The sequence below is a fragment of the Balaenoptera physalus genome (assembly GCF_965194825.1).
Source record: "Balaenoptera physalus genome assembly, chromosome: 3".
Classification (NCBI taxonomy): domain Eukaryota; kingdom Metazoa; phylum Chordata; class Mammalia; order Artiodactyla; family Balaenopteridae; genus Balaenoptera; species Balaenoptera physalus.
In genome coordinates, this window is record NC_138890.1 from 113635787 (window position 1) to 113660937 (window position 25151).

General features: G+C 34.7%; 1 protein-coding gene across 1 annotated transcript in view; it reads right to left on the minus strand.

The window, feature by feature from the left end:
* The window catches only part of MSH3 (mutS homolog 3), a gene marked incomplete at its 5' end in the record, with an annotated part of 186445 nt that overhangs the window by 60839 nt on the left and 100455 nt on the right, over nucleotides 1-25151 (minus strand). The window contains 5 exon segments of the mRNA XM_082458025.1: nucleotides 5785-5892; nucleotides 12303-12419; nucleotides 14821-14885; nucleotides 20407-20575; nucleotides 21302-21489. Coding sequence (XP_082314151.1) covers nucleotides 5785-5892; nucleotides 12303-12419; nucleotides 14821-14885; nucleotides 20407-20575; nucleotides 21302-21489 — 647 coding nt within the window.

A 25151-nucleotide genomic window follows, 5' to 3' on the forward strand; every position in this document is an offset into this window, starting at 1 on the left:
TTATTATATTAATAAAAATTGTGTGTTGGACTTGGGGACAGAATGACCTAAAATTTTCATATTCTGTTTAATTGAAACATATTTATATGGTCTTTAGTATCTTTCACTTTTTTTGATATAAAAAATGTTTGTTTGCCTTGCTGGTTTTGTTTTTTAAGGTTTTATCTTTCTGTTTTTATCTATAGCTTTATCTATCCAAGCTCTTGTGAGCACTGTCCTTCTCTCAGTCTCCTCCCCAGAGGTTACCACTGAGAGCAGTTTGGTGTCTACTCCTTCCAACCTTCTTCTCTGCATTTAAGTTTATATAAACTCATTGTATTGCTTTGTGATTTCTTAAAAAAAAAAAAAAGAATCATACTGTAAGATATCAATTCCACAACTACTTGTTTTCCCCCTTAATATTCCTCAATACATATAAAAGGCAGATTTCACCATTTACCATATGGGTCCAATGGACTCTTTCATTTATTTTTTAAATATTTTTAAGTTATTTTACAAGTAATTTGTAGAACTAAGAATAAAAGAATAGTGAAAAAAAATCATGACAAATTTTAGTAAGAATTCAAATATAGCAAACCTCAAATTTTTATTCTATATTTTCCTGGTTTCGAAGGCATATATACCTGGAATGGGCAACACACTGTGAATGTAAATAACTGTTCATAAGCTGTCATGCATGCACCTGGACCATATTCATTTATAAACACTAATTCTAGATTTCAATACATTTCTAATAGGTTTTAGCTTATCATTATTTCTGATTCTTTTCCCACTTGCAACAAAAATGCAATGTTTGAAGAATTTTTTGAAATTTTTTAAAGCTCATAATTTTGTTAAAGACAGCCATCTTCTTTGCTTCATAATTGCAAAACATTTTTGCACTTACGTTTATAAATACAATTAGAATAATCAATCAAATGAGTATTTTTATTTTATATCATCTATTTTCTTTCAATCTCCTGCCTTCAGCACCTATCCACCAGCAAACAGTATCAAGAAAATTTTAGCACAGAAATATCGTAAAAGAATACTTCCAGACGTCCTTTTAGCAAAACAGGATGGTCCTGATTCTTGTCACTAAGTATTGCATGCTGTGTGTTTCCTTTGGAATAACAAACTGGATAAGAATACTACATTTCATTTTGCCCTCACAAATAAATTACTCACATTAATTCTTGAGTTGGAGACAGTGCACCTAGGATATTATTACCCGCACACTCATAATCTGAGATTTTGTTTACACAAGAAATTTCACCACCATCATTAGTATCTAGAGCACTGCTATCTTTCCCTTCACATTCATGTTTTGAATAACCTAGTAACAATGAAATGTCTTCCGTCAGTTTTTTTCTCTTTGCTATTATGGGTGAGAAATGAAAAATTCTTGAGTTCTCAACTGTGTTTACCCAAAGTTGGAAGCAAACTACAAGAGTGGCATCTCCAGTCTTCTTATATATCTTCTTGAAAGACGATGTAACTCTTCGGAAAATACAATGAGAAAAATGAAGAATGATGTGACAGTGATTTCTATCTCATTTTTGCATCATCATTCTCCAGCTTCCTTCTTATTTTAGACTTTTACAGCATACTGGGAAAAACTGATAAACAGTGATGAAATCATTCCTAGGATGATGAAATAGTAAAGCATTCCAGACATAAGCAAGATAAAAATCATTAAAGATCCCAAAATGCATCTTAGATTTATAAAAGGGTCCAATGGACCCATCTGGTAAATGCAAGACAGAATAAATTTTATTCTCCTTTAAAAAAAAAAGGTAAATTGTCTCTTTGTTCTTTGGAAGACCTTTAAAGAACTCAAAGCTGAAATTAGGTCCAGTGAACCCTGATGGTATGGAATACTGAAGATTACGGATCATTTCTTGTCAGAACTTCAGCATTCTTTGGAAGGTGCTGAATAATAAGTTAGCTGTTCTCCACTGTTGAACATTTAGACTGTCTAGATTTTCACTGTTATAAACAATGCTCCAATGAACACCCATATACATATGTGCATGTGCATATTTCCAAGTGTTTCTCTAAGCCAGAGGAAATTCCTGAAGCAGAATTTCCAAATCATAGGGTATGCATATTTTTTAACAGATGAGATACCTGTATCAATTTACCCTCCCACCAGCAGGATATGAAAGGTGACTTTTCATACCCTTACCTAAAGTTGGTATTATCAAACTTCCTAATTTTTAACAGTGTGACCTCATTGTTTTAATTTGCAATCATTGATTCCTAAGGTTGAACGTCTTTTCAACAATTTCTTGGCCACCTGCTGGTCTTTTTCATCTTAACGTCCTATCAATGACCTCCTCAAGTGCTTAGATTCAGAACTTTCACATATAAGCACATTTCTGAACTTACTCAAAACACCAAGAAATACTACTTTCCTATATAAATACTTAAATTCTTCTTAAATATATCTGGCTAACAAAACCCCAAGAATGTGCACTCACATGTCTCAGAGAAAGTCACTAAAGTATCTTCTGAGTAAACAATTTGAAATCATCCTTTGGAAAAGGACATTTAAAATTACAAGAAAAGGACAGTTTTTGAATTTTAGGGTATAATTTAAATTTTAGGGTATAATTTTAAAATACAATTTTTACCTAAATGGGTTACAAATCTACTGTAAAAGAAAAAAGATGAAACCAACTGTAAGGGATATCAGTTATAAAATAAAATTCTAAATTCACTTGCTCTGCCAAGTGAAATCAACATATATTCATGACATTGATATGATTTCCCAGGAAGGTCTTCACTTTAGAATAAAAATTTGAGTGATTTGTTCTGCTCTAAAATCTAAATCTAAATCTCTAAAATCTACACTGACTTATTCTGTTGCTATCAAAATTACATAATGACAAAACACTTCCTGGTATAGTAAGAAGCAAATGATTATTCAGAGAGCTGAGATGATACACTAGGACAGGACAGTTCCAGCAAGAAAGATATGAAAATCATGTTGAGGGCATTTTGTGGCACTGAAGAGAAAGAACTGAGAAAATCTGGATTCTGCCTGAAAAGAATGAAACACTGAACTTGAACAAATTTACTTATTTTATATTTTTAAAATTGCATCACTCTCCTTTAAATGCCCCAGGGAAACAAGACATAATCCATATTAGTAAAACAGTATAATGTCCAGAATACAAATTGGATACAAAGACCTAGAGTAAGAACTTTTGCATAAAGATTTAGACTCTAGTGAATAAAATGTCCTAATAGTATTTAGAAAGAAGAGACTGTAATTATGAAGCCAAATAATCAATTTTAACTGCAATAACTCAGATGCACTAAAATCTTTAAACAAGTTGGAAATCTAAGGAAAAAAAAGTATAAACTTCAGATACTTAAGTACTAGTTTAAAAGGTATTTTTTTTTTAACATCTTTATTGGAGTATAATTGCTTTACAATGGTGTGTCAGTTTCTGCTTTATAACAAAGTGAATCAGTTATACATATACATATGTTCCCATATCTCTTCCCTCCTGCATCTCCCTCCCTCCCACCCTCTCTATCCCACCCCTCTAGGTGGTAACAAACCACCGAGCTGATCTCCCTGTGCTATGCGGCTTCTTCCCACTAGCTATCTATTTTACGTTTGGTAGTGTACATATGTCCATGCCACTCTCTCACTTTGTCACAGCTTACCCTTCCCCCTCCCCCTATCCTCAAGTCCATTCTCTAGTAGGTTTGTGTCTTTATTCCCGTCTTACCCCTAGGTTCTTCATGACCTTTTTTTGTTTTTTCTTAGATTCCATATATATGTGTTAGCATGCGGTAGAAGTAAAAGGTATTTTAGATAAATGTTTCCTATTTCATGGCTATTTACACTCAATTTTATGGCTTCTAAAAAAGAGACTGAGTATATTACTTAAAGGTTATGGTGTGATTTTTCATTTAAATTTTTCAGGTGGATTTTTCTTAATATAAAATATATAGTATCCAATTTGAATAGTATTTTAGTGTGCAACATTTCCTGAAACTGTCTTACTGATAGAAGAAGTGGTTTGGAACAATCCTACTGAGGACAAGTAAGAGGCTGGATAAAGTACCGAAAACAGCTACTTGAAGGCTGACAACTAACAGGACAGCAAGGAATTACCAGGGCAGGATCTGGGGTAGAACAGAGGGTCAGGGAGACTGTTTGCCAATTACTGAGGGAACGGCTGACACTGAGCACTATAGACAGCTTTAATCTGGATTGAGACACCAAAAGGCTGCACATCAGGCGTAAGAGTGCATATGAAGTGAGAACTGCAGGTTCTGAATCTTTGAACCTTTGAATCTTTGAGCCTTTGAATCTCTGAATCACCTCAAGCCCTCAAGTGATGCCAGAACGTTAGTGTCTTGAGATGTGACTCTTTCAGAAGAAATATAACATCAAATTATTTCTACAAATGATTCTTCAAATACAATGCCTAGAAGATAATCAAAATAACCAGGCATTCAAGGAGATACATGAATGAAAATGAACAGAAACAACAGACAACAGAAACAGGCCCACAAGGACTACAGATATTTGAATCATCAGACACAGACTTTAAGATAACTATGCTTACCATGTTCAAAGAGACAGACAAGATTGCGAATTGATAGAAAACGAAAAATGATTTTTAAAAAATAAATTATTATAGGCATGAAACATACTAAAAACCCTAAAACTCAGATATTTTTTATTAAAGACAAAAAAGTTTTACAATACTTAATTCTTTCTGATTTTTGAATAAACATCTGTGAGTAACAAATGCTGTTTATTAAGTGTTTATCATCTACCTGGTCCTGCTTAGAAGTTTCATAATGTCTTTATCACATTTAATTTGCACAACATTTCTAAGAGGCAGGTATTATTTTGTCAATGCAGAAACTGAGGATCAGACAGGTTACAAAACTTGTTTAAGGTCAATTGTCAAAAAACCAGGCTGGTATTCAAAACCATGCCCCTAAGAGGTGATTAGGTCATAAGGGCAGAGCCCTCAAGAATGGGCTGGTACTCTTATAAAACAGACTCCAGAGAGCCCCTGATAGCGCAATGCCCACAGGAGTCACAGAGGGCCACCAGTGCAAAATTCTGGTCTGGGGGAGCTGCCAGAGTGAGCGCAGGCACAGAGTGGAAGCAGAAGTGGAGCCACCAAAGAGACCTACCTCATGGGCAGGGCCCAGGCACAGAGCCACTGTGGGAGCTGGGTGGCCTGGAGCCCTAGGGGCCCAACCTTTGCCAAGCAAAGCTATGGGAACAGGACTGCCACCCCAGTCTGGAAAGCAGGACCCCTGTGCCCCAGTGGGCCTAGAGGGTAGAGCACTGAGTCAAAGATTTAGCTGAAACTTAAGATTTGGACTTAAGGAAGAGCAACTGAGTGCAATTTGCCTCAAAATGAATCATACCTTAACTCTCCCCCATATCTGATTTAGATGATATTTAAATGAGACTTTTATAATTATAAAGTTAAACATAGCATAAAGTGTTCCAGTGAACGCGAACAAATGAAAGGATTGCTCCTTTATAAAAATGTCACCCACATAAACCTAAAAATTGAAATATGTAACATTCCCCTCTAGTTATAGTGAATATCTGCTTTCATTGCACTCAATGGTACAGCAAGAAAGGAATTTCTTAATTTTACATCAAGCTATATGTGTATGACATTCAGCTTTACCAAGAGGTCAACATATTTGAGTAATTTTAATACTTTACAATAAAAACACTAAAATTAATTGAATAATTCTATCTGTTCTAAAGCACTGGAAAAGGGGAGAAATAAAAAAACACATTACCTGCAGTAATCTCCTTGCTTAGCGACCTTGGCCAGGGAGAAAATGCAGTCAACAGTTGCTAGGTGATGTACTGCTTTACACAAGGAGTGATAATGTTCACTGAAATTCCTACAGAAACAACAACAACAACAAAAAGGTGAGTAAATTGATTTCTTAGACCTGTAAAAGCTGCACAATAAGTAATCACTTTGTTAGCTAAGATGAGCATAAACAAAATAAGCAAGCATACCTAGCAGTTAAGAAAGGTGGAAATTACAGTGAACTACTTTTCTGTTTAATAACTCAATTATTGAGGCTTCTTTTTGTTTCACTTGGAAAGAAATATATATATTTAAAATAGTTTTTATACAAAGATGTCTACTATTAATACCTTATTGCACATTTCATCTGACCGTGACACTTCAACTCGGACCTAATGAACACTAATGTAGTGATCATTTTCATTTAGCTTAAATAATGTCATGAACTACCCAAATGGGTCAACCTCCCTTGGCGCATCATCCAAACTAGGAATAACAGTTTTATTATCTTTCTCTCACATTGACTGGAAGCTTCTCGATGGTAGAGAGCCCAAATCCATCTGATTTACTTATCTAACATCTAGCCCATAGAGTTGACACTGTAATAAGTTTCGCTGAAGGCAAGCAAGAAGAAAGGTACTTTTTTTCAGTAACCTTCAGTTGTCTTATTAATAATTCATATAGAAATTAAATCTTAGACTTGTTTTTTGAAAGGTCTGCCACTGACTCAAATCTTTGGCCAATTAAGTAGCTGGTGATCTAAAAGCTTAAAAGACGTTTACTGAAAGACTTATTCAAGAAAAAATATAGGAATGTATCCAGGGGGTTTCCTTCTCTTTGTTTTTTTTTTGTTTTTTGCTTAGATTATCCCATTATCTCTTGTCACAGGAGTCCCTTATACCCTTTTAAAGAAGATCCCCCCAAAAGTGATGACTGTTATGCTGAATGCTTCTCTTAAAAAATATTTCTCTATTGCACTGTGGGTTTCAGAAACTTAAGAGATTTAGTCTGTTTGCTTCTTAAATCCAAAGGTTTTTAGAGTGCTTCCTAGCTTGAAAACGACATCCAGATTAAGCTACTATGTGATTAGTTATTACTATAATACTGTATTGATTTTTTAGAACCTGTAATTTCTGATTTTTTAATATTATACTAATCTAGTCTATGTAAATGACTTTTTCAGATACTAGAAACAACACGTTAAATATCCAGTTCTATTTCTGTGTTAACTTTGTGAATTGAAAAATTTGTGAACTGAAAAATATATTTTTACATTACAGTATATTTTAAACTTCTTTGAGTAGATGAAGCATAATGAATACAATTTACCTATTTCTCCCTGAATTAAAGTTAATCAAAACAAACAACATGAATCCCACTAACAGTATTAAGAGTCTGTGCAATGGGCTTCCCTGGTGGCGCAGTGGTTGAGAATCTGCCTGCCAATGCAGGGGACACGGGTTCGAGCCTTGGTCTGGGAAGATCCCACATGCCGCGGAGCAACTGGGCCCGTGAGCCACAACTACTGAGCCTGAGCGTCTGGAGCCTCTGCTCCGCAACAAGAGAGGCCGCGATAGTGAGAGGCCCGCGCACCGCGATGAAGAGTGGCCCCCACTCGCCGCAACTGGAGAAAGCCCTCACACAGAAACGAAGACCCAACACAGCCAAAAATAAACATAATAAATAAATAATAAATAAAAATTAAAAAAAAAAAAAAAAAAGAGTCTGTGCAAAATCCCAAACACAAAGGAGACTGGCCCCTGCCATCAGACAGGAGCACTAAGTTGTCACCTTAAAAATGACTCTTAGTTTTGAAGATGCCACGTGCTGCACGGATGTAACACCCCTGAGTGGTTGCCCTGTGATCAGGCCTTGTCATTTCTGGTCTGGCTTCAATTTCAGATCTGACCACTCATCTATGCCTTGGACTGTGGCTGATTCTGCCCCTAATTCTAATTACTGACCCATCTGGTCTTCCTATCCTGGCACTCTCTCTTTTGCCAGAGAGCAGCCACATTTGAAGTTTCTGCTCTTGCCTCTCTGGATCTGAGTGTCAGAGTACCTGTGGCACTTAAAAAAAAAAAAAAAAAAGCAGCCTATTTTTTCCTACTCTCACTCCATCCTTCTCAAGTCCTGTCCAGGCTACTAAAACCCTAATTTGCCACTACCCAACAGCCTTAGGTTGAGGGTAACTGTCCCTGATGATCTTCTAACTTCCGGGATTGAAATGAATAACATAACTCTGAGTCAGTACCATTTCAGTTTAACAACAAAAAAGGCAGGAGAGAGAAGGTAATTATTTTGATATGGACGACAATGTTCTTTTTCATGTCAACTGTATAAATAAGGCATGTGAAAAAAATTTTAAAACCATCATAAACCTTAAACATCACCATCATAACTTCATAATTCTTAAGAAGCCTTGTTTGACTTCTTGGTCTTTGTCTATTTGCTACACTTTGCTGAATTTCAAAGAGATCATTCATACTTAGAAAAAGGACAAGCTGAAAAATGGGCAGTTCAGATAACAATCTGATAGACTGGGTTTATGTCATAACAACGTGCAACTTTATCACTAAGCCACCAAACAACTTCACCTAACCACTGTGATTTAATCTCTGGTCAAAAGATATTGCTGGATCCATGGGAAGCAGATTAAGACACTTGTGTTCTAAAGCTGTTATGACAGTTTACCATCAGATGTTTACTATCAAATGTTGCTCAATGATATCTGAAGTTAATAAAAAAGGAGAATATTTTATTTTTTATTTGCATATGAATTTCTAAAATAATCAAATGACTGTACAAGAGGTATTATAATTCAATTTTTAAAGAATTTGCAATTGAGATTATTCAATATCCACAGGCCATCTTCTAGAACACAAAAGAGACAGTTTTTTGAGAGAGGGTTCTATTCACAGACTTTCTTACAGCCTTGATTTCTTATGATATTATGATAAAAAGTAATGTGACTAATGGATAACTGTTAGTGTCTCAGTAAGAGACAAAAACACTTTGTATAGCTGGTATTCAATCCTCTGGTGTCACGTTCAATGAGGTTAATCATTTCTGAAATGACATTATATTCACACCATCTGGCACCTCAATAAACAATATGCCGTAACAATCAATGCTGTTCTCAAGTTGGGGCTCTAGTTGCAAATGCTGTAGCTAAATTTCAGCCAATACTCTTTTTTAAGATAAAAAATTTAATATATTTTTCTCATTTTGAAAGTAATACATGTATATTATAGAAACTTTTGATATCATGTATCTGCAAAGTGCATTAAATTTCCAGTAACCTCATCATCTAGAATTAATCACTTAATATTTGAGACGATACACACACCCCCCACCACACACACTTCTCCAAAGATATACAAATGGCCAATAAGCATATTAATAATAATAGCACATATATTTAATCTTCTAAAATACAAAGATTTGTATGCTGTGCATGTAAGTGAATTTATACATACAGAATTGGCATCACATTTTGATACTTTCCATCCTTTTTTCGCTTAGCAATATATCATGAGTATCATATTCTTCTGTGATGTTTTATTTAATGTTAGCTCACACCCAACTACAGCAAAGGTGTGGTAAAATGAAAGCAGGATTTTCCTGGGTTAATGGGGTAGAATGGCCCAGCAGAGGGCTGACACAGTGAGAACGGTGGGGTGTGAGAAGAGGACAGGAAAGAAAGGGGCAAATCAAAGAGACATTTCAAAGAGAAAAAAGACAAACAGGAATTTGATAACAGATAAAGAGACAAAAAGAAAGAATCCAGATGCTGCCAAAATCTTCAGCCTGGAAGACCTGAACTTCCTTTATTCTAGAATTGTAGCATGGCGAACATAACCCAGACCTATAAAATCATGTACAGTATGCAGAGAGTGAAGAGGAACAACCTCACCAAATCCCAGGACCCTAGGACATGGCCCTCAAAGCTTGAAAGGCGAAATGTGAGTCCAATTTTCATGTTCCCAGTGATATTACTAAGGGAAAAGTCAGGAAAACTGAGAGACTCAAGGGCCCTAAAAACCCTTAATATGGGTAACTGAAAGTAAATTGGAAAAAGAAATTTCAGACCAAATTTCCATCCCTGAATTCAAGACTCTGAGACAAGATAACCTCAAAAGATTCAGGATAAGTAGACTGGAATTGAGATAGGCTGGGACCTGGGACCCTTTGTTGCAGTGCTCCAATGCTTACACCTGGACAAACCTCTCCTCCAGCAACAAAATACAAAGAAACTATATGGGACTAAAAATAACTGCTCACATGCCCAGCTGGGGCAAATTCTGGACAAAAGATACAAAGAGACCAAAAAACCCAACCTTCACTTCTGAAGAACCCCAAGCAAAAGCACGGGGTCAGGAGCAAAAAGCAGGGCACTGTGCATGCCCCCTGCTCACAGCACCACGTAAGGGGTGGGCAAGCCACCTAAGCCACCCCTCTGGCCTGAGCCCTGGACGCATCCCTACCCTCACCCCGTATAAGGAACCAGCTTGGCCCCCCTGAGCGAGCAAGGGAACCTGTTGCTTGTTCTCATTCCCCCCTGCTGCAGCAGGGGCCCCATTAAAGCCTTGCCTGAACTTCTTGTCTGGCCTCTGATCAATTTCTATTGATTAAGGAGGCCAAAAACCCTGGTCAGTAACAAAACCTCTTTCTGATCCTATAATTCAAAACTCTGCTGGGCAACAAGAGATGGTACCAATTTACCACCTTTTAAAAACTCACATATTATCTTTTTTGTTCCTTTTTTTTCACTTGTCAGATTGGTTAATTTAAATAGAATAAAGCTCCCTGAAGACTTCACTGAATACTGTTCAAGTTTTTAAAGAGAAAGACTAAGAGATTTCTGTTTAGACTGATGCCCATGGGTTGATTCATCATGGGAGGGCTCTACAGCCTGATGGTAAGGGGCACACACCCTACCACCAGACACCCTGGGTTGCATCTGGGCTCCAATCCTTACCCTTGTTGTGAGCAACTTATTTTTCATTTATGCATCTCACTTTATTCATTTGTAAACTGGGGATGATAATAATATTTCATTCGTAGGGCTCTTGTGAGGAATAATGAGCTAACATATATAAAGTGCTTAGATGCGTGGTGGTCTGGAGCTGGCTCCCATGGACTCCTGAAACTCAGCTGTGCACATCTCTTCCCAGTCCAGTCCAGCAGCAGACTGCAATCAGTCCAGGTGGGAGTAGTGACACAACAGAAATCAAACACACACTACTACTCTTCCAGAGAGCTGGCTGTTAACCATTTACCAGCACACCAGCAACTTAAACCTATTAATATGAACACGTGACTATTAATAAATCCAGAATGAGACATTCTTTGAGACAAAGGCAAGGACTCTTCAAAAAAAAAAAGTATCATAAAAATCCAAAAACGTAGGGGCCTATTCTAGATTCAAATACACTAAAGAAACATAATAACCAAATGCAACATGTGAAAGTTTTTTTTAAATATGGGGGAGGGGGACTCAGACATAGAGAACAGACTTGTTGCTAAGGGGGCGGGGGGTGGGGGAGGAAAGGACTAGGAGTGTGGGGTTAGCAGAGGTAAACTATTATGTACAGGATGGATAAACAACAATGTTCTACTGTATAGCACAGGGAACTATATTCAGTATCCTGTGATAAACCATAATGGAAAAGAAAATGAAAAAAGAATGTCTGTATGTGTATAACTGAGTCACTTTGCTGTACAGCAGAGATTGGCACAGCATTGTAAATCAACTCTACTTCAATAAAAAAAAATTAAAAAATTAAATATGGGGGGGAGGGGGAATTGAGGCAATTCAATATTTCTTAAATTAATATTAATTTTTCTTAGGTATGATAATGGTGGTAAGATTATACAGCAAAATGTCCTTATTTTTAGAAGATGTATGCTTAAGTATTTAGGGGTGAAGTATTACAATGTCTAAAACTTACTTTAAAATGTTTCAGGAAAAAAAAAGTGTATGAGAGAGATATAAAACAAATGTAGCAAAATGTTAACACTTGATAAACCTAGGTGAAGGGTATATAGATCTTCATTTCAACTTTCCCACAGATTTAAAATTTTTCAAATTACAAAGTTAGGGGGAAAATGTAAAGGATGTAAAAATATAAGAAAAAAATTAAATGGAGATAATAAAAACAAAATAACTAACCCATACTTGTCCAACCCTGAAAATGTTAAGCCTTTATATAAGAAAAGTAAACAAAGTCCAAGGTAGAATTTCAAAGTGATGCTTCTAAACATCCTTAGCAGCAAAATGTTAGTACAGTAACAATAAAGTATATTTGGTCTCTCACCAAAGACTAAAATGAGCTTACATTTCAATGGATTAAAAATAAAATCAGAGAACACATGTACTCAACTATTTTATGGCAGGTCACAAGCAGTAATCTCTACTTTTCTTTTTGATGGAAAGATTTTCCGGTCTATTTCTCATAGCAAAAAGTCAGATTATATTTTTCATTGTAAACTCACTCTAGAAAATCAAGCCATTCAGCACTGCAGTCAAGGACTAGCTGCTCCCGGAGCTGATTCAGATGTCTGTAATTCTCTACAATAAAAGGAGAGTGAAAGCGGCTCACAGCTTTTGTGCTGGAAGAGGAGAAAAAACATAAGTAGGAAATCAAGGTTACTAAGAAATCAGTAATGCCATCACTTCAGAAAATTAAAGTAGTTATTTATTATTCTCTGATGAACATTGAAAGTAAATAGCTGTAAATAGAGAACATTCTTCAATTATGATACTGAACTTTATTGACTCCAAAGATCTTTGTTGTAAATAAAATACTTGAAGTTCATAGGACTTTGTTCAGGAGGCTTTTAAAATTCATTTCAAGTTATATCCATATGGCAAAGTCAAAGTTTAGAATTTCTGTTTCATAAGTAAAGAGCTTTTTTCTTTAAATTATACTAAATGAAAATGCTTGCTTTTTTAAAAAAAGATCAGATGCAAATATAACAAAGGAAGTCCTAACAAAGCGGGGAGTTGGACATATTGGTGAGGGTGGTATTATTTTTTAAATTTTATACTTTTTTGTATGATTAAAGTATTTCAGTGACAAAAAAAGCATTACAAAGAATAGCAATGCATTAATTCAGGAGGCAGTCAAAGAAGAGTTCTTCACGATCTAACTATAGATTCACAGTGACCCTGGATGGGAAGAAATATCATGTACTCCTCTTTGGGGCTTGCATATAATCTCTGCTTCTTCCTCAAGAAGCTGTAGAACACAATGGGGGATGCTATGGGTCCCCAGTCAGAGAATCCAGACCAAGGCTTCAACTCTGCCACTTACTTGCTAGCTATGTGACTTTGGGCCAATAAAACCGACTTTCTCTAAACTAAAAACTTTCCTCATCTATCAAATAGGGATAATAATATCTACCTTATAGGTACTGTTGAGAGGATCAGATAGTGCTTAGCGGAGTACCTATGTCATTAGTACTCAATGTTAGGAGTTGTTCCATGGTGGTGGTGATTACTGCTATTGATGCTATCACTATGATGGGAACTTTAAGAAGAAAAGGTCAAGTGATAGGCAGGTGATGACAGAGTGTATCCTGATCTTTGTTTGCACCCTCACTCCTGTAATATGCTGTCACAATCACCTTTAATTTGGCAAGTTATTGGATTATAAGTGAGCCTTTCACATTAGAAATCTGACTTGATATTCTAACCTATTCCTGTCAAGGCTCTGATAGCTAAACAACAGATAAAAAATAACAATGAAACTTCCCCCAAACCATCTTACTTATTCATTCAATTTACATCGTTGAAATGTTCAAAAGACGCTGGCACTGATTTATGCCTTGCTTATTGCTTTTTAAGTATGTCATCTAGACTTCTATGCAAACATATTTATCATAGTTCTCTTCTGACAAAACTCATTTAGTGAGACATTTCAGTGATTGTTCTAGATAGACTAACATGATTTCTAGTAATTTCTCTTCACAAAGCATATTACCATTCATTAGCTGTAGCACAGGACAAAAATAGATAAAAGAATGCCTGCAAAATGAGGAAACATTCCCTAAAATCAATAATACCCAAAATTCAATTATAGCTTCTGGTAACATAGAAAAGAAAAAGGATGGTATTAGAGGTAAAGAAACCCATGACTGTGCCTTCAGGATCCTTTGATAGTGTCCATGGATAATAAATAGTTTTCTTTTTTAATTAAAATAATAATTAAAATTAATATTCAGTCACACATCATGTCAAAATAATGTTAAAATTTCCTTCCATTCTTACCACAGAGTTCCTTCATACCGTCACCAGCTACTAGTCCCTCTTCTACTATCTTAGGCAAATGTAGTATTTTCATCTCAAGTTCATGCAAACATATTAACAGTAGTAATAAATATTTCACAAACGATGCTACTCACAAGAGGAAAGACACTTCTCTAAAACCACTTCTTAAAAGAGTCCCCTCTTGGGGATTAATGCCTAACCAAGGAGAAAAGGCAGGGTCTCTATGTGGTTCTCTAATTTTGTTTCTGATTAATTATTTTCATCAATTCATGATACAACTTAAAAAAAAAAAAAGAACATGTAAAGAACCATTATAACTATGTGCCACGGAAAGCAAGCTCAGTGAGGCACAAAATGAAATGTCAGCTTCTTAAAAGAAATGTCAGGTATAGCATTCATCAAGAAGTTCAAGCAACCAAATTAATCTCATAATTGAAGGTTCTGCAACTTTCTTTTTCCATGTGTTTAAAGTGTTCTCTGAGGTATAAGAATAAAACAGTAGTTCACAAAACAAGAAAACAAGTGTACACAAATAAGATACCCTTCGGAAAAAATGTTTTAAAATCCATGATAAAAAGAGTTTAAGATAATTATTTCTCTAGTTAAAAGCTCCATAAAGAAACTGAAGGGCCAAAATTGCTTTTAATGTCAAGGATGTGGTTATTAACATACCAGAAGCATGCAGGTAAACACATGTCATAATTCACCTTAATAAGAAAAAACATGTATTTTTAAACTTACCTTCCAACCTTAACCCAATCAGTTGGTATACAAGATACAGCAGAATTCTTTACCTCAATCATAAACTAAAATAAATACAAATAAAGGTTAGATATTTAAAGGATTAACTATTACATTTTTAAATCTTTTAAATCTTCCTCAAAATTGTGCTATAATAGCCGAAAATAAATGTAATGATTGTAATTTAAAAAAAAAATTGTGCTATGATAGTCTAGCAAATATTAATCTAAACATTCAAAATAAATCCAGTATTGTTATTGGGAGAGTTCATATATGTCTGTACAACCAAATATTATTAATTAGGGTTTCAATACTTGGGATAAAGTATAATTTGTATTCAGCCAAAAGTTTGTAATAAAGGATATAACTTGGCACTTTAATGTTTGTAACATTGTTATGTTCATACTACGATTTTTCTTTAATGACCTTTTTCATTTATTAGTACCCACTTATCTTAAGAATTCTATTACTCAGTAATAAGATTGAATTTCTAAGTACATAAAATTTTAAAATATTTGATTATTAGATGTTATATCAGTTTGAGATATGGTCAGTCCCTAATTCTGAACAGAAGAGGATTCATCATAATAGTTTTTATCCAAGAAACCTAAGTCCTCTAAAAGTATCCTCAGACAAAGCACTTAACTTCCTCAGCAATTAAGGGAGGAAGAGATTTCTTCACAAGTGTCTTCATTTATATGAACCGTATCTTTATAGATCCAACTGTACTCTACAAGCTTTTCTGAAATCATCCAGGAAGTAAATGAAATCACTACTTCAATCACACCTTCCATTTTTAGCACTAGTTATATATCATCTCCTCTTCCTGTTCACTTTCCTGTATTATTGCAATGAAATTTAATGTTTTATTTAAATAAATAAAAAATACACTTATTTTGTATGGGATGGGACCCAGAAGTTCTGTGGCTGCCACTAATTTTGAAATGGCTACAGGAACCTTGTCACATGTTTTACAACATTTCAGGTATTTACAATATGCATATTATTAATAGTATCAGCCTGGGACTTCCCTGGTGGTCCAGTGGTGGAGAGTCCGCCTTCTAATGCAGGGGATGCAGGTTCAATCCCTGGTCAGGGAACTAAGATCCCACATGCCGCGGGGCAACTAAGCCCGTGTGCCACAACTACTGAGTTTGTGTGCTTCAACTAGAGCCCGCGCACTGCAAACTACAGAGCCCATGCACTCTGGCGCCCACGTGCCACAACTAGAGAGAGAAAACCCACGCTCCACAACTAGAGAGAAACCCATGCACCACAACAAAGAGCCTGCACGCTGCAACACTAAGACCCGACGCAGCCAAAAAAAAAAAAAAAAGTATCAGCCTGGCTTTTGAGTTTACTTTTCTATTAATAGAAACATTACAGCTTTTACATTAATTATAATAGGAATTAATGGTTAATTTTAAGAATTTTCATCCTTAGCAAAGATTTTGTAACTAATGATGTTCTCTTTTACAGAGGGAATTATACAATTTCAAATCTGATATATCCAGTTAAAGAGTTAACAGTGAAGAGTCTTTCAAAGTCCCCTTTGGCTAAAAAAAAGTAACTAAGGAAAAAAAAATTCACAAAATAAATATCACTGATGAGAAATCACTTTAAGAGTAGGCTAAAAAATTCTGCTTAAATATTATTTTGAAATGTTCTATGAGAAAACATATTGGTCTTTTTAAAAAATAATTGTGGGAGGAGCTATGTCAAAAGCAAACAGCAAAATTCAGGACCACATTAGATCACTAATATTTGGGAAGGACACGTGTAACACAGAGCTCCATAGGAATTACTGCCTAAGGATGGTGAAATTTTGAAAAGAAGCTACAACTGCCTCAATGAGGTCTCTGGGCAGCTAGCTAGGATAGTGTACTTAAGTTATTCACCATAACTCTGCAGCATGGCAGCTCTGGATTCAGATCCATGCCTTATACTCATTACCAACTGCCACTGGTCACAGCCCTTTGGAGCACCTTGGGAATAGTCTGGACCATAACCGTTCAATCTGTAAGTATCCAGGGTCTATTCTAAGGACCACAACTCCTCAAGCAAGCCATTTATAGAGCCAATACAGGATGGAAAACAGAGTGAGAATCAGGAAAGCTACGTGGACCTCCTGCTTGTTAAACCCCTGGGATCACTTCCTCAGGTGCTGGTCCTGTGTGTCATCTTCTTTTCAGCCTGTGTTTCTCCTCAGAATTGTCATCAACTAGCAAGTTTTCTTCTGTTCTACACTAGCTATGGAATAGGAAATTTTCTATTTCATGAACATTCTAAGAATGAGAAGACAGGCCTTTTGTTTAGAGACTTTATTGCTAAAGAAAAGGAAACTAACAAAAATTGGAAATTAACATATATGTCAGAAATCTTAGAGAGTTCTCATAGCAACTTCCCTCACTCTATAGTTTGTGACTGTGTTTCTTAGGTGTTGATGCTAGAAGTCTGTCCAGATTCATTGTGACAATCCCTCATATTCTTCTGCTGGGATCCAGTTCTGTCCTGGTTAAATGTCAGATATTGTTACTCAGTCTACAGCCCGGGGTATCACTGGACTGGCATCGTTGTTAAGTTTGCTGAAATTCTTATCACACTCCAGAAACTGCTCTCTGTTGTCTCCAAGGCCACACTTCACCCATTCCTATTCTCCCCCCTTTCTTTCCCACTATGTCTTAGGAATTTGCAAATATTTTTTATTTAGATGTAAAATATAACAGATTGCTTTCCACGTCTTAAACATGCTAAGCAGATATTTGGATATGCTGCATGCTGCGAATTAATAGAATTTTTTCTAAAGATTTTCCACTAATATTTCTTTCCTTTTCCTTAAGAAAACTACTAATCAATACTGCCTCAAGTCTAAATATCACCCCATGCCTATTCCATATCTGATTCAAGGTTAAAAGACAAGTCTCTCCACACATAAAACATGAAAGAGACTGCCAAAGAAGCAATGAACTAACTACGTAAAGCTATGTAAATTTCTGCTTTCATTATAGTCAATAAGGCTTAGTATTCTAATGAGTACATAAAAACTGGGAACAAAGGTGAAAAATATGAATGGTGCCAAAAGTAACACTGACTTGACAGTCTATCTATCTATTTTTACTAATATTAACAAGATCCATATACCACATAGGGCTGCTGTAACAGGTTTTAAAAAATATATTACAAAGTTATATGTATGGAAATAAACTTTCAGACAGAACCGAAGGGTATAAATAAGAAGCACATATATATAAAACAAGGGTTTTCCTTCTTTCCCCCTTCACTTCTCAGAGGTAATCATATTTGATGGAGTCTGTTCTTATTCCTTTGAGTATCTCTAAATTTGCTTATAACTTCAGTACAAATATTTAAACAGAATTTGATTATAACAATGCTGACTATTTAGAATTCATTTGGTGTTCGAATGAACAGAATCACTAATTCCCAAAAAATGTTATAAAAGTGATTCTGTATTGATGTACTATTAAGATTCTATAGGTTAAAAAAAAAAAAAAAACCAACAAGAATCCATCCTATTGTTAAAAAATAAGAAATTTCTTGCCTCAAACTTATCACCTTAATTTAGTAAAGGTTAAAAATAATAAAATAATTTACCTTCCTTGTTAATCCTTTGTAATCCAATTACTTAATCTGCATGCTGCACTTTTTCTTAAATGTCAGTGCTATACTGATACAAAATAACTAATCTACTATCCCTTATGAATTCCTAATCAGTTTTCCCCATTTTTACTTTAAAACTGCCAAATGAATCCATGGCAGTCTTTTAAAGCCTTAAGCTTTATTTAAGTCTGAATAGTATGAGCTCTAAAATGTCTGGATTTTATCAAATAAAATCTATGATGTTGATAATCCCTTGTATTAATATTTGTGAGTTGAGTGAAATAACGACATGGTATAAAGATTGGAGGCAGACCTGGGCTGGAAATGAGCTTCTAACTTGGATAACTTATCTCACTATACTATGCCAAGTCTCAGTTTTCTTTCCTGCAAAACTGGAATAATCCCTTTTTGTGTTGTTACAAGGATTAATAATAATATGCAAAGCACTTAGCACCATTCTGAACATTAACAAGTGCTTGACAAATGGTAACTATATTACCATTATTATTATTATTATTATATGAATAATATGTGCATAGTGCTTTCTGATTAGAAAATACTTTCATGTATTTTAACTCAATTGGTCTTCACAGTAGTCTCACTACAGAGGTGACTCTTCCATGGTCACGTAGCATGTAAGTGGTAGAACTGGCAGCTTTCCCCACTGTAATACCAGGTAACCACTTTTCTACTAAACATCTTTTATTAATGTATTAAGCAATTTTGATCATCTCATTTTCAACAGATAGAACAGAACAGTGGCACTGAGGTCACTTGTCACTTTGCAAGGTCATAATTATATAGTGAAACCAAGAAATACAATTAAGTATTTGGTATTTGCCTGTTCAGGGGAAGAGTGAGAAGTAAGTATACATAGTGTGAAGTCATTTTTCTGTTATACAGAGCTCTATGTGGAATGCATGATGAAATGTCTGCCTTAGTATAATATCTTAATTTTGTCTAGAAGACAGGCTGACTTAATCACTGGTCTGTTATATTACTAAACATTTTAATAAAGATTATAATTTACTGTAGAGTTTCTTATTTCAAGTAATCATACAAATCAACACTTTTGGCTAAATAGATAAAGCAGTGCAAATATTTTAAAAACATTTGAAATTACGCTTTTCCCCACTAGAAAAATATCTATTTTTAAAAATTCTGAATAAAATGTTCATCCTATAGAAATTATTCACAAATTCCCTAATTTGCTATTTTAACAAAGTAGAATTTTTCAGATTCCCTCAGTTGGAATCTTTATATTTTATTAAACATAAGATGTAGAAGTAGCAACACCTCAAGACTCAGAATAGGACCGACAGATATAAGTACACTTTAAAAAGCGTACTTCTTCCTGGTTCTCATTCAGATACTAATATCAAACTTTAAACAGGAATACACATACCAAAAAACACATTCTAGACAGCACCATAATCTTATGCAAGATCCACTAAATGTAGGTTTTTGCTATAGTTTTGTTTTTCTGTTCTTTTAGCAGCTATACTGCTTCAAAAGGAAGCCCTGCCATTTAATCACTTTGTGATCCAATTGGTGTAGGTTATTCACTACATTAGGTGGTTTGTATCATTTCATCATCTGCAGGCCAGGAGTCAAAGACTAACTTCTCTCTCCTGGATTTGGGGTAAATGAAGTCTTGAAAGTTATTATTTACGATAGTCAAGGTTCTCTGTAATATAATTTCAATAGATAATATTAAAACACATGTAACATTAAGTTCCATGCTTTTACCGAGACTAAAGTAAATAAGCAAACCAATTACTGTTATTAAAAGAAAATTCTTATCAAAACAAGCTATTACAATATATTTCCAAGAAACAAAACAGAAAATCTGAAAAAAAAAAAGAAAACAATAATACTTTCATCTATCCTCAGATTTTTATTTACATTTTAAAATATCCTTTCCAATTGAGGAAAAGTAATGTAAAAGAAAAGTATGTTTGATACTACCTCCTGTCCTGATACTGTCACATATTGTGCGGAAGGATTTTTCAGTATTTTTCGTATTTCTTGCAAATGTGTTTGGATCTTGTCAGTAACTTCCTGAATTTCGTCCTTCCTCTTTTTTATTAAAGGGAAGTGAGAAAGGTCTTTGAATAATTCAGTTTTATCCCCAATCCTAAAAAAATGAGAAAATGCAAATACATATATTAAAGCATATTACTTATACCAATTAACAATTATTTTTCAAAACATAATGAAAGACCAAAGGGTGAGAAGTCAGGAGAACAAGATTTTAATTCCAGCTCTTCCACTAAATATTTATGGGTAAGTTTCTTAATTTCTTTGAAGACAGACAAAATTACCCTAACATTATTTTCGTTTTGCAAATTCATGATTGCCATGGTGAAACCAAGAGATGAAATTCAACATTTGTTGTATATTCAGAAAATAAACACAAATGGAAATACTGTCAAATCTTTTTTCTTATACATAGAGTTCTTTGTGGGATAAATTGTAAAATGACTACTCCTTAGAGGATAACTTTGCTTCCACGGTTTCTGAATATAAAGCAGAGGATCTCTGGATATCTAGCAAACAAGCACAAGATGCCATCTGCCATCTATTTTTGGATTAATAAACTGCTACTACTTGCTCGGCCTGGACTTTATCTTTTCATCACCTGATACCTGGAGAAGTACCACATTTGTTCTGTATGACAGAACTGCCTAAACACTAAGTGTTATTTCCAGCTGTAATATAGGGCCTTTAGTATCCGATCACATTTCTAGTTTTACACGCAACTTCTATCATTACTTCTATAGAAGCTTAAGTATCCACACATCAAATGGCAAATACATTACTTTCACTGCTAGAAAGGAAGAACTAAGGGTCTGCTACTTACTTGGCAGCTTGTTCGTTGAGAATCTTTAAGTAATGCTCCACTGGACTAAGGAGTTCAGGAATTTCTGAAATAAACGTCTGGAGCAACTCTGACTGAACATGGGAATTAACAGCAGGTATTAGTGCTTGAAATTCTGACTTCAGGTGATACAGGGTTTTGACAATCAGGAAGAACTCTTGCGTAGAACACTGAAAATAGAAATATTTTTCCTAAATAGCATAACATATGTGAAAATGAAATTTAGTTAGTGGTCATTTTAAAGGTAGAATCAAAATAAAAGAAAATTTTAATTTACTGTATAAATTAGTTAATTGAAATAAAGTTTTTGTTGATATGTCCTAAATGTTAATAGTTTAAGCACTTTATAAGATAATATTTTCAAGCTATAAAGAAAATAATTTGAGTCAAGGATAGGAAAGCCAATACTTGTTCAGTATTTTTTCATTTTAAAATATGTTGACCATGTAACAAAAATACAGTAAACAATGTCGCAAATAAAAAGAATAATTCTGAGAAAATATCTGCAAAACATTTAAGAGATAAAGGGCAAAATTCTCCCAAGTATAATGAGGTTTTACAAATTGACATGGAAAAGATGAATAATCCAAAGAATAGTGGCTAAACGAACTGAATATGAAGCTCATAGAAAAAAATGTCCAATAAGCACATGATTAATGTCACATATAATTAGGATAAGCAAATTAAAATGACAAGATAGCATTCTTCACTCATCAGAATGTCAAAGATTTTAAAGTATGATAATAGCTAAGTCACATAGAGTGTGAAAAATGACACTTTTATATACTACTAGTAGAGGCATAACTTTCTTGAAGAGCAATTTGGCATACATTTATAATAAAAAGTGTATATACCCTTTGACTAAACAATTCCATTTTAAAGAATTTAACTAAAATTATTTTTCACAAGTAGTGAAAAAACTGTGTATCTGAATCGTTATAGTAGCACTGTTGGTAATAGTATTAAAAAGATGAATAAGAAACAAATATCCAGCAATTAAGATATTAGGAAAAACTCATTCAATGTGATACTATAAAACAGTTAAAAAACTTAGACATCTGTAAATACTGATGTGCAGGTTGATACGGAACTCTGTAGTTTCAACATATATTAAATATACATAGTATATGTTTACACTATATACCATATATGTATTTACACAGTAAAATTTCATTCGTGCTTCTTTGAACTATATATATTATTCTACAGAAATAAAAGTATAAATTGAAAATTTCTGGAAAGTACACATGTAACTTTCTCTAGTTACCTCTGGGTAGTGGATATGCGGGAGGGTGGTAAAGGGAGACTTTTTACTCTTTATTTTACACTCCTGTATACTGTTGTAATTTTGTAACATGAAGGTGAATAATTTTTTCAGGGGTGTATAGTTGTTTTACAATGTTGTGTTACTTTCTACTGTACAGTAAAGTGGAGTTCCCTGTGCTATATATCAGGCTCTTATTAGTTATCTATTTTATACATATTAGTGTATGTATGTCAATCCCAATCTCCCAATTCATCCCACCACCACCCCCACCATTTTCCCCACTTGGTGTCCATACATTTGTTCTCTATATCTGTGTCTCTATTTCTGCCTTGCAAACTGTTTATCTGTACCATTTTTCTAGATTCCACATATATGCATTAATATACAATATTTGTTTTTCTCTTTCTGACTTACTTCACTCTGTATGACAGTCTGCAGGTCCATCCACGTCTCTACAAATGACCCAATTTCGTTCCTTTTTATGGCTGAGTAATATTCCATTGCATATATGTACCACTTCTTCTTTATCCATTTGTCTATCAATGGGCATTGAGGTTGCTTCCATGACCTGGCCATTATAAATAGTGCTGCAATGAACACTGGGGTGCATGTGTCTTTTTGATTTATGGTTTTCTCTGGGTATATGCCCAGTAGTAGGATTGCTGGGTCATATGGTAATTCTATTTTTAGTTTAAGGAACCTCCATATTCTCCATAGTAGCTGTATCAATTTACATTCCCACCAACAGTGCAAGAGGGTTCCCTTTTCTCCACTCCCTTTCCAGCATTTATTGTTTGTAGATTTTCTGACGATGTCCATTCTAACTAGTGTGAGGTGTTACCTCATTGTAGCTTTGATTTGCATTACTCTAACAATTACTGATGTTGAGCAGCTTTTCATGTGCCTCTTGGCCATCTGTATGTCTTCTTTGGAGAAATGTCTATTTAGGTCTTATGCCCATTTTTGGATTCAGTTGTTTATTTTATTGATGTTGAGCTGCATGAGTTGTTTATATATTTTGGAGATTAATCCTTTGTCCGTTGATTTGTTTGCAAATATTTTCTCCCATTCTGAGGGTTGTCTTTTCTTCTTGTTTATAGTTTCGTTTGCTGTGCAAAAACTTTTAAGTTTCATTAGGTCCCATTTGTCTGTTTTTGTTTTTATTTCCATTACTCTGGGAGGTGGGTCAAAAAAGATCTTGCTGTGATTTATGTCAGAGTGTTCTTCCCACGTTTTCCTCTAAGATTTTTATAGTGTCCGGTCTTACATTTAAGTTTTAATCCATTTTGAGTTTATTTTTATGTATGGTGTTAGGGAGTGTTCTAATTTCATTGTTTTACATGTAGCTGTCCAGTTTTCCCAGCACCACTTATTGAAGAGGCTGTCTTTTTCTCCATTGTATATCCTTACCTCCTTTGTCAGAGATAAGTTGACCATAGGTGCGTGGGTTTATCTCTGGGCTTTCTATGCGGTTCCATTGATCTATATTTCTGTTTTTGTGCCCGCACCATATTGTCTTGATTACTGTAGCTTTGTAGTATAGTCTGAAGTCAGGGATTCTGATTCCTCCAGCTCCGTTTTTTTTTTCTCAAGATCACTTTGGCTATTTGGGGTCTTTTGTGTTTCCATACAAATTGTAAGATTTTTTGTTCTACTTCTGTGAAAAATGCCATTGGTATTTTGATAGGGATTGCACTGAATCTGTGGATTGCTTTTAGTAGTATAGTCATTTTCACAATATTGATTCTTCCAATACAAGAACATGGTATATCTCTCCATCTGTTTGTGTCATCTTTGATTTCTTTCATCAGTGTTACAGTTTTCTGAATACAGGTCTTTTACCTCCTTAGGTAGGTTTATTCCTAGGTATTTTATTCTTTTTGTTGTAATGGTGAATGGGATTGTTTTCTTAAATTCTCTTTCAAATTTTTCATTGTTAATATACAGGAATGCAAGAGATTTCTGTGCATTAATTTTATATCCTGCAACTTTACCAAATCCATTGATTAGCTCTAGTAGTTTTCTGGTGGCATCTTTAGGATTTTCTATGTATAGTATCATGTCATCTGAAAACAGTGACAGTTTTACCTCTTCTCTTCTAATTTGTATTCCTTTTATTTCTTTTTCTTCTCTGATTGCCGTGGGTAGGACTTCTAAAACTATGTTGAGTAATATTGGCGAGAGTGGACAGCTTTGTCTTGTTCTTGATCTTAGAGGAAATGCTTTCAGTTTTTCACCATTGAGAATGATGTTTGTTGTGGGTTTGTCGTATATGGCCTTTATTATGTTGAGGTAGGTTCCCTCAATGCCCATTTTCTGGAGAGTTTTTATCATAAACGGGTGTTGAATTTTCTCAAAAGCTTTTTCTGAATCTATTGAGATGATCATATGGTTTTTATTCTTCAATTTGTTAATATGGTGTATCACATTAATTAATTTGCATATATTGAAGAAGCCGTGCATCCCTGGGATAAATCCCACTTGATCATGGTGTAGATCCTTTTAATGTGTTGTTGGATTCTGTCTGTTAGTATTTTATTGAGGATTTTTGCATCTATATTCATC